Below are 13019 nucleotides of genomic sequence, written 5' to 3'. Positions count from 1 at the left end.
AGCTGGTCTTGTCCTCATACTTCATTCAAACTCCCCCGCCGTGACAACACAAAGCAAACTCACCCTGGTGTGCTGAAAGGGAAAGCCCCCTTTGTCCCACCTTGATCCACACTTAACTCTCCTCCCTGTGCTGAAGGCATTTCATCTGCCATTTCAGCATGCCCCTAATGATAATCTCGAGAAAACCAAACCAAACAAAAAAATCATCCCTCCATGCTTCTCCCAAAACCTGTAAGAAAACAGATCTTGGACTCTTACAACATATTATAAGACTAAAATCCTCTGCTTTCTTGTACCAGCAAAAGCAGAAGTCAAAGCTAGCAGAACTACACAGTCATTACACCTTGTTCTAACAAACTGTCATAGAGATTTCAATCCAAATTTATGACATCCTCAAAGAACACTCAGTCTAAACCAGGATCAGATGGCAACACCTCTTTCTCAATAAACATTTTAAAATGTTGTTGTGAAAAGCAGTGACTTTGTTCCAGGCTATTGTTGTTACTGATTTCAGTTCTGCTGGATGATACTATTATATAAATAAAAGGTCGTAAGCTCTTTTGCAAGAGGATAATTCATTGTCTACTAGGAACATGCAATAGTTGGACATTCTCTATGGAAAATAAGATCTAGCACTAGGAATCTAGCATTCATAGCCATTTTACTTGAAGTTCTTAACAACAAAATAAATGCATTTTTCAGGGTAACTGAACTGGAGCCCTCTCAAGACAGTGATGCTCTGAAAGCCTGGTGAATCTCTCCTGCCTGTGCAGGTGCCACATCCACCTGGTCCATTGAACTTCCACCCCTCTTTCCAAATATCCCACTCCCTCTTCAGCACATTTAACAGTGAATGAGAAGTCTGAAATCATCAAGGTTCCTCTACTTGGAACACATTTAAAAGCATTTATAAGGCTGTTCTGGGCAAGTATCTTTGCATCTCCTGAGCATTCACTTGTATAATCTCTGTAAACTGGACACTCATTCAAGGTATTTCAAAATTTAGTTTACAATTGTATTTAAATCTCTTCAACACAGCAGACTGCAGTAACATCTTCACATGTAAGAACCACTATTTATATTTCTCTTAATGCTTAGTCAAAATAATGAAGACATAAAGACATCAAATGGGCAGAATCTGACAGCAGAAACTTTGAGAAAGAAATCTGGTACAAATGTTTAATGATGAAAGTGTTGAACAGCTTATCCAAGAATGTGGTAGATTTTCTATCAACCAAAGCCACTAAATCACCACATTTTTCCATCAGATATGCTTTAAGTAATCCAGAAGTTATGGAAACCAAATCCAGTGCAGGATTATTAGGTAAAGCTCATCATCCCTGTCATGCAGAAAATCACTCAGTCAAAATGATCCTTTTTTAGATTTCAATTTCTATGACTTGCAGAGATTTTCTGGGCTGTGGCACCACAGTCAGTTAAAGCTGAACTGAAGCAGAACCAGGATTATGCTTCCTAAAAAGACACTGTCCCCCTCAGCATCAGGGATGAGACTGCTAAACTGTGGTTTTCAGGTCTTTAGGACTCCTCAGTGCTACCAAGTCTGTAAATAGCAACAGCTGCAGAAAACCCTGCAAAAAAAATTAAATACAAAACATCACACATAGATGTGATCACAGTGATCCATGTATTTGTAACTTCCAGGAGGAATTACCACAATCCTCCCTATGTGGGAAGCAAACCACACACACTGTATCCCCCAAGTTGGGAGCCAAAAACCACACCTGATTGCCAGCCTGGGACACTGTGCATCCATCAACTGGTGGCCCTGCCTGCTGGGCTGAGATCTCTGCCAAAATAACAGTTTGGAGAGCCTGACCTAATTAATATCCCAAAGGACTGGCTCTCATGACCTGCGAAACTGCCTCCTTCTCCATTCCATTGAAGGAGGCAAGTTATTAAGGAAGGGTAGAAAGGAAATTCTTCCTCAAAGCTAGCTACTCTGACCACTGTGCCCACAGAGAACAGCAAGTCTACTGATGGCTGGCTTGGCCTCACCCCTCAACACCTGCAGGGGTCAGTGAACTGGAAGAGGTTTTGTGCATGAGAGAAATTCGCTCATCCACTGATAACTTTCCAAATTACTACAAGCTCTCCGTGTCTGGCTGTGAGCACCAGCAGGGAACAGATCATGCGACGCTCCTCCAAGGCATCCCATTACAACTCATGTGTGGGAAGGCACACCAGGCTCCTCTGCAGACAGCACTCAGCTGCTCCCTCCCATCCCTGCACCCAAGAGTTTTCTGGGTTAGATTGGTAGTTTTCAGCAGAACACAATAGAGGTCCAGAGTGACACAATGTTGAGCAGTTAGTTACTTATTCACCAGTGCTGACCCCAAACTGTGGGGCATGAAAACCTTGGAAAGTAATACAATCTGTTTGCATGTTCACGACTTCATTCGCTTCTGCCTCAGTGCACAGAGGAAAATAATAATGTGTTTAAATTTAACTATCCCTTGTATACCAAAAGATATGCTTCCTGCCCTGTTAAACAAGGAATTGTACCGTACATTAATCCCAATGGAAAAATGGAACAACCGCAGCTGTGAGTATGACTAACAACTGAGCCAGACTACTACACACAGCAAACCAATAATCTCAGGAAAATCTGTGAAGTTAGCTGCTTTTTCAGGCTACTACTGTGTATCTGAAAGTAAAATTCTATTGAGAAAAACCAGAAATTTATACTTACTGATACAAGAAATAAGATCATTAAATCTTTCCTTAGGAAAGACAGGATTTTCCAGCCCTCGGAAATAGAGCTTCAGTACTCCAGCAACTGAGTTAATGTCATGGTTACTTTGGTCATCTGCCAAAGGATTTTCACCTTAAAAAGTAAATAAAGTGAGTGAAACACGCATGCAGGAGCATTCTTGCATGGAACATTTTTATAAGTGAGTGACATTTTGGGCGGTTTTTGTTTTTAGTATGTGGGAGGTGGCAATGCAAGCATTCAAGTAAGATAATAAACACTGATTTAGAAATCCCAGGCTATGATTAAACTAAAATAAGGCAGTCTAAATAAAGCTTCCTTAAAATTACATAACCTAGTGATCTCTTAGGTCCTGAACTTCCAGCTAGGTATTTATGGACATGTTGTGATTTACAGTTAGTAAAATAAAGAAGCCAAACACTCTTTACTGAATAGAGTTTTGCAGACTTTTTTTTGGAGCCCTACATAAAACAAATGGAGTTAAGCCACTCATTGAACTGAATATGGGTCTTCATTCTAAAAAGTTAAAATACCAGGAATATGTGCAACCATTTTGTTGGAAACCTAACAAACCTCAGCCATGACTGCACTATTTTATTTATGTAATTTTAAAGGCCTAATCCTTATTTTGAAACACTTTAAGATGTATGTATCTTCAAGGATAACACTACCTAGGAGAAAGAGTTAAGAATAAGCAGTTTTAAAAGCTGCATAATGGAGGGATGTGGCTTCACTTAGCAAGTGAAAACAGCTGCTTTATGTATCTTGTCAAAGGAAAGATCAGGTTTATCCAGATATATATAACTAGTACTGGAGAGCAAAATACTGTGCCTATTTTTCCATACTTTTAGTCACAAGACTGATTACTCCAAGAGTTTTGTCACTAGCAGATGATCTGCAGAAATTTTAATTTTCCCTATAAATTAAAACAACACAGCTTTTAAGACTCAAGGAAAAAAGAATATAAGATTTAAAAAGATTGCAGCAAGTATTGCTTTAACACAGTTGGAGGATGACTGGATCCTGGCTTCCCCAGCAGAGCAATCCAAGGCTGGTGTTGCAAGCCACCAATACTGAAAAAGCTGGTTTTACTTCCTGGCATTTTTCATGTAATTCCTCCTCTGGGGCTGAAGTTTCCTTTGATGAAAAATGGAATGACCCTTTTTTTTTACTATTTTCCTGGATCGTATTGCAACTTTGGCAGAGGGGCTAGAAAGCTGAGCACTTGTATTCCAGAAGATCAAGCAACAGGACTTTCAAATTTCATTAAGTAGTCTCTTGAATTACCTTTCTTTTCTGAGGATCTTGTAATAAAATACACAAAACCTATCACTTGCAGTTTACCATTAACAAAAAACCAATGTTTACAGTTGATTGAAGAATCATATATCTTGTATAAACAAAATGAGGAAAACCCTCAAACTCCTAGGACATAATGGGGGGAAACATGCACATATCATCATTGTACTTCACGTTCATGTGATGGTGCAAAATTTTAGGTGCAGTACAGACAGTACAGACAATCTGTCTAAACAGCCAAGAGAAAATAATTAGAATTGAAAAGATTAAAAAATGTCATATATTAAGGTACTCAAATAAATGAAAATCCAATTACCTCTCTCAAATGAATTTTTAATATCATTGACTTCCACCTGGGAACCAGACACTCTAAAAATCCCCTGATGCTGAAGACCTGCAGAAAAGATGGGAGACAGTGTTGAAAAATTAATTTACTTTTATGATACTTTAAATCTGTATTTTAAAAACAAAGGTGTGGTGCTAAATGAGCAGTGTAAAAGATACACAAAAAAGGACAATAATGAAACAATATAGGTTTTTTTTGGAGCTTACCATATAAATTTATAAATCTGATACAGCTTTCCACAATGAGAGGAATGACTTGCCCTGAATCCTGCAAAAACAAGAGCAGAATGAGTGAGCTGCAGATCAGAAAGCGGAAACCTCCCTGCTCTGGCCTCAATGTGAAAATGTACTTTCTTGGTCATTCTAGATGGACATACAGTGCTGGCAAAAAAACACCTAAGAAAAAATACCACTTCTAAAAGAGCTCTCTTCCCATTTAGGGAGGGAGGAAAAGGAACACGTAAAGAAAAGGATTATGGTTCTTAAAATAATTTCATCAGGAAATTCAGTTCTCTATCTCTGTCACTGTATGTAACATCTAAGCTCATGCATGCATTTTAGATTTTTGAAGCAAAATGAGTTAAAGCAGTAAATTTGCTTTTTAAAAAGATTATTATTAAGAACAATAATCAATGATGAAGATGATTCCTCTGCATCCATTTAACTGACCTTTCTCTTCCTGGTGCAGAAAATCCTACATGGACCTAATTACACAAGTCCCAGTTTCTCAATGTGTGTTTTTTTTTTTTTTTTTTGTTTTGTTTTTTTTTTTTGGTTTGGGTGTTTTAGTTTTTTTTTGTAAGAAGAAGTTTATCACAAACAATTTACAATGCTTTTCTGGATTTTCTGGACTAAGAGAAACATTCTCAGAGCAGAGCCACCGAGTGACATTGCATGTGGTACTATGATGTCTCCCTCCTGACTGAGAGCACTGCTATGGGCTCTGCTGGTTTGCATGCCCTGCCATGGGGCAGATTATGGGATGGCATGTTGTTTCTGGCTGCTCTAAATGCTGGTAATCCCCAGTGGTGAATTGCAGCTACTCTGAGCTGAGCATGTGGTTCAGCTGCTTCGTCTCTGCACACAAGGTTACTGGGAAAGGGGGGTCACAGCCTGTATCTCCCCACCTGCAGAGCTCAGCAATCACAGCTCCTCATCTCAGCAGTCATACAGCAGTAGGTCTGTAGCTACATTTTCAGTTACACAAAAGTGATTTAAAAGAGGATAAAAAGCATTTTGTGGAGACGATGACTTACACTAACTACACTGGTGACTTACTTGTCCTTTTCTTTTAAACTGCTTGTTTTCCAAAAGAACCTTTTGGAAACCTTTTGTTTCGGCACTTTAATAAAATTGATGTTTTAACCCAAGCACACTAGTGACCAGAAGTGATCAAATACAGATTAAAGACATAAATGATATGATTAAAAATTACTTGCAAAAGTTGGTGCTTATGCTGCAGAAATTACTGCTTCATAAATAAACTTAGAATTTCTTGTCTTGGAAGCTGTAATTTTTCCAAATTTCATTTTCCAAATGAATTTCCAATATGTAAGTGCTCAGGGAATTGATTAATTCATTTGGAAGTTTAGTATAAAATCAGTCTGATTTATAAAATCATTAATTCAAAAGCACCTTGTAACTCAGAATACACATTTCTTCTTATAAATTAGTACTTTGTTTTCATGCTAAACTACACTAATGGGAAGTTTATGAATTAAGCTCAAGTAGAAAAAACAACTAAAAAGTTCAAAAAAGAACACACAGTAAAGCAATTGAACTTCCTGAAGTAAACTAATCCCCTAATCTTACATGTATTCTGTGCTGTTTTAGTGGGGCTTACAAAAGACTGTTATCACTAACTCTGCTATTTAAATTGTGGCTTGTTTGTCTTTTAATTTAAAACCTAGCAAAGAATGGCTAGCCAAGAACCAGTAATGGCTGGATTAGCATTTCCTCTTTGACTTGTATCATGATTCAGTAACAGCTGAATAAAAAACCCCTTGGATCAGGTCAGTTGTTAAACTCAGGAACAGCATCATCTTCACCAACATTGAGCAGTCTGGCTCTCCAGAAAAGCAGAGTATTAGAAAAAATGCACAACATGCACCCGCATCTCTTGTTAGTAGTTCATGGTTCATGCAAAGAATGTAAAGCCTAGGAAAAGATAGTGTTTGCAGTAAGAAATTACAAAAAAACCCAAACCCCAAATCACTTTCATATCTGTTTTTGGAGAATCTGTTCAAAACTTTGTACTTAAATAATACCGTGAAATAATCTACACTAACAGCTTTGCCTTTTGGATCTAATCAAAGAAAAATAATTTGAAGTAACAATCTGTGTTGGTGAGTGTCAAGAACAGTGACCCTACAGCGACTATGAATTTAATCTGATTTGTGTAGTCAGTTGTATGTTGTTTGTGACCAGTTATAATTTCTTATGATGCAGAACTCAAACAAAAAGCAGTTTGTGTGATACTGTATTTCACTAGCTGTGCCTGTCAAAATGACTCATCCCTAACAGGAATGACATGGTCTTTGGGCAGAGATGCTGTCCTAACTAAGGTAGCTCCCACACTGGCAGATGTATCATAAGGCTACCAGCTTTTCTGACCTGTCCTTTTGAAAGACTAATTATGTAGGACTCCCCACTTGCAAGTAAGCCCTGTCAGCCACGCTGCCATGTTCCCTTGTCTCTGTGAGGGAAAATGATGGGGTACCATTTCTCCTGATTTGCTTTGTCCTTCTCTAGTCTAGAGGCTTTCATGGTGAGAATTTCTGCTTCCTTGCTTACTTTCACCCTTAAGCAAGAAACTCCTCATGATACTCATCTATTTTGTCATGTCGTTATTTCTCAAAGTCTTTGCATTTCATGGCACCTCCCATGTAACAATAATAATAATAATAATTTCCCTCTTAGTTGTACAAGAGGATGACTGAAAACTTGATTCAAAGACAGATAAATCAGTACCGTGCCACTGAGCACAGAATTAGTTCTGCAAAATGTTTGCCACTAGCTATACTGAACAAGAAAAAAAGTCCCTGTAACATTCACACCCAATTCTTGCAGTCAAGAATTTTATTAATTGCACTTATAAATGCATTTTAAAAAAATTTTAAAGACTTCTTTCCTGTAGCTGTGTCAGCTAGTGTCCAGAGGCACAAATCATGATGTGGGCAGGTCCTTGAAAATGAGTAAGAGAATATCTATCATTTAAGACTACAATCCCTCCAGAGTTCTGCTCTGGTTTAGTTTTGCCTGCTGTATTTGGACACTCATTTCTTAATGCAAACTTCTCCCTCCAGGTCTTTGAAAGAACTCATTTTGAGCCAGGCAGGAATGCAACCCGAGAGCAAGGCAGAGCTGGTTCTCTTGTCACCAGAACTATACCTGATGTCTCGTGTGAGAGTTCCTTCGGCCTCGGCTAGAAGCATTATTAGAAATAAAAGTATGAGAAAGAAGAAGATAGTAAATACAGCAAAGATACAAGATCCAGAATAGCGGTGATCACAATTTCACACAATATAATGAATTCCTAAAGTCATAGGAAATCAAAATCTGGATATCAAACCCAGGGAAATGCTGCTTCTCCACAGACTTTGAACACTGGATGCTATGAAAACAGCAAGCAGGAAATTGTGGTGGGATGCACCACTACATCCTACCTACTACCTGCAGCAAGTTTCCTATTAAAAGCAGGCTGACAAAACTATTCCTACTTGATTAACATAACTGTAGGGAGGCTAGTATGAGAAACAAATCCCCTTCTTTCCCTTTGACTTCAGGAAGTATTATATTGATCAACTGGGAAAGAAGAGCCCCAGGACAGACTTAAACATAATGATCTGCCTCAGCTTCCGTGAGGTGGTGACCATTATAGTAAGAAGTGTTGAGATCAGCCACTGGCGTGGCTGGTGCCAGTACCTTGATGAACGACTCCAAATCACCATTAAACAACTTAGCACTATACTGTGATCGGGGTCTGGGCTTCCTGTGTTTCTGGGGCTTAGGGGGAAGATTTGGAGGCCTAAGGGAAGGGAATATGATTACTGAGCAAGGTAGAATTAAGTCACGCAACAAAATGAAATGTCTGTAAGCTCATGGCACAACAACAGAACATTGTAAAGGGAGCAATAAACATAATACTTATTAAATAAAGACTTTCCATCAAATTTAAATGTACCATATTAAAGAGTTGACAACTCCCCCATTAAAAATTACTTATGGATAAATAATGACATTCTTTAAGAACCCCTGTTTTTCAGTTTTACCATATAAATTTATTCCAAACACTGCACAACTGGAATGACCTTTTTTGTTGTGGTCATGCATAAAATGTGCAGTAAGCACTGGAATTCATCCTGCCAGCCATGGCAGAGCACAGACCACTCGAAGAACCTCTTATCAAGCAGAAAAGTTGCTCTGTGCTGGAGAAAATTCAAATGCAAATTAAAGTTGCTCAGCACACTCCTAAGATGCTTCAAAACCAAACTGTCTGCATTTTCAACTAGAGCCAGGAAGGTTAAACAGCTTTAGCCTCGCATATCCAACCATCAACAACTTCATGAAAAGAAACACCTTGCTAATTGGATAATGGCATTAAAAGTATATCAACTTGAACAAATGAATAAAAGCAGCATAAAACATGAAGAAATAAAGGAAGGACACACAAAATTCTGGTCTGCAAAATTGTACCTAGTACATTACACATGTGGTGACTATGATTGAAAGAGATTACAGGAAATAAATACTGTTCTCTAGGTCACAAACTACTTTGTGACTGTCTGCTAACAGCTCCATGCCAACAGCTTCCTTAGTTCCCATGCACCAAGAGTTTCTACAGGTTTTTTTGGACTTAGCAAAAAAGTTGTTTTTGGGAATCAGTGAGAAACAATAAGGCATAGAGCATTCAGCAGTGGGACTTTAGTTTGTTTGAGTACTATCTGCTATTTTAAACTCATCTTTAAAGATATCCTCTTCCCTTCTACAATTAACTTTGACCTTAAAGAACACTTGTGTTTGCATGTCTTGTGTTTGCAGTCCAGAAACATAACTAAACCTTGGGGCAACAGGCAGGGCCCAACCAAAGCCCAGGAGCTGGTGCTGAGGAACAGATGGGCAGGACCTACTCCTCAGAGTATCATTCTCTAAGTGGCCAGCTGTAACAAGATATGAGGTACTACGGAGTCACTGCTCCCCCACTTTGCTAAGGTAAAATCATTGCCCAAATCCACCATCTCCTTCCAGCTGTTCACACAGCAGGGAACTTAGGATGATGAGAGCCTGATGAGTTGCCTGCATTGGAGTCAAGAAAGGAGGTTTTTCTCATTAGACATAAACTTGTTGATTTCCATGCATTCCCAGAGTGGTAGCACTTGGAGGCAGATTTAAAGGCACAGTTGTCAGAATTAATGTCAGCAATTGGGAAGAATGCTCTGATTTGTAACCACTTTTCAACTGAGGTCATGTAAGGAAAGTAGCTGAGTAAGCATCTTAACAGAGCTATTAAAGAACATGGAGAGGTGGGAGAAAATCTGGTGTAAAGTCTGTAGAGATGTCCTGGAAACACTGGGACCAGGACAGATGGTTCTTGAAGGCATTGGGCAAGGATGTATTGCATAGAGAGGGAAGAGTGAGACCAAGCAAGCTGGGCTGGATGCTCCTGCTTTACCAAGGCACACTGCCTGTAGCAGCAATACATACAAGCAGCAGCTGCAAATCCAAGCAGTTGCCATTGCCCCCTCCTAGTCTCTGGGTGCTGCAGAGCTTATCTGGGTTTATATCTGGAGGCAGCTTCAAAGGTGTGGCATTACACAACTGAAAAAGTACGTGCAGCACAAAGCCAGGAGATCTCACACTGAATCCCTTCTCTTCTGTGGATATATAGAGCTGTTTAAGTATGGAACACATGGATGCTGAGGGAGGCTATCAAAGACATAGCCCATTGCCCAAATTTATCTGCCTACCAGGTTCTTTTAAACTGTGTATCCTAACCAAGTGAATTACAAACTATGAGAGGCAAGGGATCTCTGACAACTGAAAAATATTTCTTTTCAAGCACTTAAGTGCCCCCTGCAACTTCCAAATTTGATGTGTGATTCACAAATATTTTTGAGGATCTCCCAGCTTTTCCCACCCTTGACACTGGCCAAAGCAGCTCACAAAAATGAGGAACATGAACAGTCTGATCCTTTACTTATCAGTATGCTGAAACAGAAATGCTGAATGTTAAAACATACAAGGTCTGTACATAATTTATGTAACAACAGCAGCAAGCTTTACAATGTTGTTCTAAATTTTGTAAATTCTAAGATTTTACCTATTTTTTAACTCTAAACCATGTCAGATAAAAATATCTTACCTTGTTGTCATGTATTCAGCCCGGTGACCTAGAAAGTTCAATGAACAGGAAACAATGATTTGTAGGCTTTAGGTTGAAATTTATGTATCTAAAATATATTTAGCAAATTATTTTTAGCCCTAATTTTTGTCCTACCAGCAAAAGATACACAACTACACAACAAACAGGGCACTGTAGTTACCTACTATCTCCACAGTTTCACTTAAAATACAAACACAACCCATGTTACAGAACAACTTTTAAGAAGCCTACCCAAAGATTTAGAGTCCCTTGATACTGTAAATAATTTCAAGTAAAATTCCAAACAATGTCTATTGTTGGAGCTCATGTGTTTCAGTGGCTAAATCAGTATGGAAATAGACCTGTGCCAACATTAGATTACAACCCCCCCCATGCCTTGTTCCTAAACCTGTTCAGTGTGGAAAATGCAGGACTCTAGACATGAGAAGTTATAAAAAGACTGCCTACTCTCTTTTCTCCATGTATTACAGGAAAAAAGTACAACACTATCACTGAGAAACACCACAGAGAACTGCAGGGAGCTGTAAAGAAGCAAATATCATATTCCAGAAAGGTTCCTTGGCAGATCAACAGACCAGTAAATCAGGCATGGCTGACTCATAATGAAAAGCAAAATAATGAAACAAGCCAAAGATCATGGTATGGTAAGTTCCAATGAGCCCGGCATTGCCAAATGGAGATTGTGACCTCTTAATTTATTAAAAATCTTTGAAAATGTCAGTAAAATACTGGATAATGAAGAATCAGTTAAATTAATTTACCTAAGCTTTCAAAGGCCACTGATAACTTTCTTCACAGGAGGTGATGAAAGAAACAAAACAGCCATGGATAGAGGGGCAAAATATTCTCACTGATCCAAAACTAGCCAAGAAAAGGGAAACTCAGTGGGCTGACAATGGTCTTTTTTCATCATGGTAAAAAATGTAACAGGTATATATTCAAACCATCCCATTAGGACCATTTATGCAATCCAGAAGGCATTTATTAATATCTTGAGATATCACAGCAGCTAAGAGGCAGACCACTGTGCAGATGACTGAAATACTTTTATATCAAACCCTGACAAAACTATGAAGCCCTTTAAAAGGGTTAAGTGACACATGGTGCAAACAAAATTCACTATTAACAGGTTCAAGTAAGGTATTAGTGAAGAACTAAACACCTATGCCAGGGAACAGATCTATGGATATCATCTCTGAAAATCACTCTGAGCTTCACTTGGGCTAGGTCCAAGTACACATCCCTGTTTGAAAGTGACACCAAACCAGCTTTTCAGGCTCCAGGAAGAATGAATAACAGTGATATGAAAAACATAGTTATGTGCCAGAGTTCAGTTGCATGCAAAGTACTGCACAGTACTGAAGACCCTACTCTGAAAATATATTTTGCAATACTAGAAGAGGGTGGATTCCCTCAAAGCAGCACAAAGAAAAGCCCTGGGAACAGTCTCTTGACAGTACGACATGTGAATCTCATTGGCATCTATTTTAGATAGGTGAAAAAGAAAGATCAAAGAAGAATAAGAAAAATAACCTGTGACAGAAAAAGAATAAGTCAGGGACTTCTCCTTACTCAGGTTACTATGGAAAATTCACTGAGACTAAGAATCCCAGTAATAAATGTTAGTAAAACAGAAGATGTTACAAATGTTGTGCCTGGGGGATTTTAAACACATCTTGGCTATTTAACAGTTTAGGGCAAAAGGTGTCTGGGCCTTAGGGGCAATTTTTTCTACAACTTATTGTTTTCTTTCTTGAATTTCCCTTTGCTTTGTTGATTTCTTCTTTCAATAGATGAGCCTTTGGATCAGGACTAACATGAGCATCAGTGTGCTTCCTATGTTTAGTATCAATTTCATTTGATCATTTCTTATTTACTTTCCAAGTCTGTAGATGCAGATTCAGCACAGAGCACTTCATCTTTCTTCCCTTTATAGATCATGAATATGTATCTGCTGCGTTCATAAACAGCAAGACTGTAGGAGGCAGGTGATGAACCAGAATAAAGCCAAATGCTGTTAACATTGTGGGCACCAGATGGGAACCTGGCTCTATTCAGCCTACATCCTTACACTGTATAGTTTTGAATGAAACCAAGAAAGAATGCCAAAGGAAAACTTGCAGTTGAGACAATTCTCTCCTTCTCTCCACTTTATTTAACACAGTACACTGTGTTACTTGTCTGCAATCTTGCTGATATGAAAGTTTCCAGAAAAGGCAGTTTGCGGGGAGCAGGGGAGCAGTTCACGTTCTACAAATTCAT

General features: G+C 38.7%; 1 protein-coding gene across 4 annotated transcripts in view; it reads right to left on the bottom strand.

The window, feature by feature from the left end:
* Positions 1–13019, bottom strand: part of SRGAP1 (SLIT-ROBO Rho GTPase activating protein 1) — a 138458-nt gene that overhangs the window by 25539 nt on the left and 99900 nt on the right. For 3 of the 4 annotated variants that reach the window (XM_021547432.3, XM_077783501.1, XM_021547434.3), the window contains exons 11-15: positions 10737–10764; positions 7766–7799; positions 4583–4643; positions 4347–4424; positions 2711–2845 (exon numbers count right to left, since the gene is read on the bottom strand). In XM_021547432.3, coding sequence (XP_021403107.1) covers positions 2711–2845; positions 4347–4424; positions 4583–4643; positions 7766–7799; positions 10737–10764 — 336 coding nt within the window. Of the gene's footprint in view, positions 1–2710; positions 2846–4346; positions 4425–4582; positions 4644–7765; positions 7800–8299; positions 8403–10736; positions 10765–13019 lie in introns of all 4 variants that reach the window. The other variant, XM_021547435.3, reaches the window with a different exon arrangement.

Source organism: Lonchura striata, chromosome 5 (assembly GCF_046129695.1).
Source record: "Lonchura striata isolate bLonStr1 chromosome 5, bLonStr1.mat, whole genome shotgun sequence".
In the NCBI taxonomy this organism is placed as follows: Eukaryota; Metazoa; Chordata; class Aves; order Passeriformes; family Estrildidae; genus Lonchura; species Lonchura striata.
This window is presented reverse-complemented; position numbering and strand designations above follow the sequence as displayed.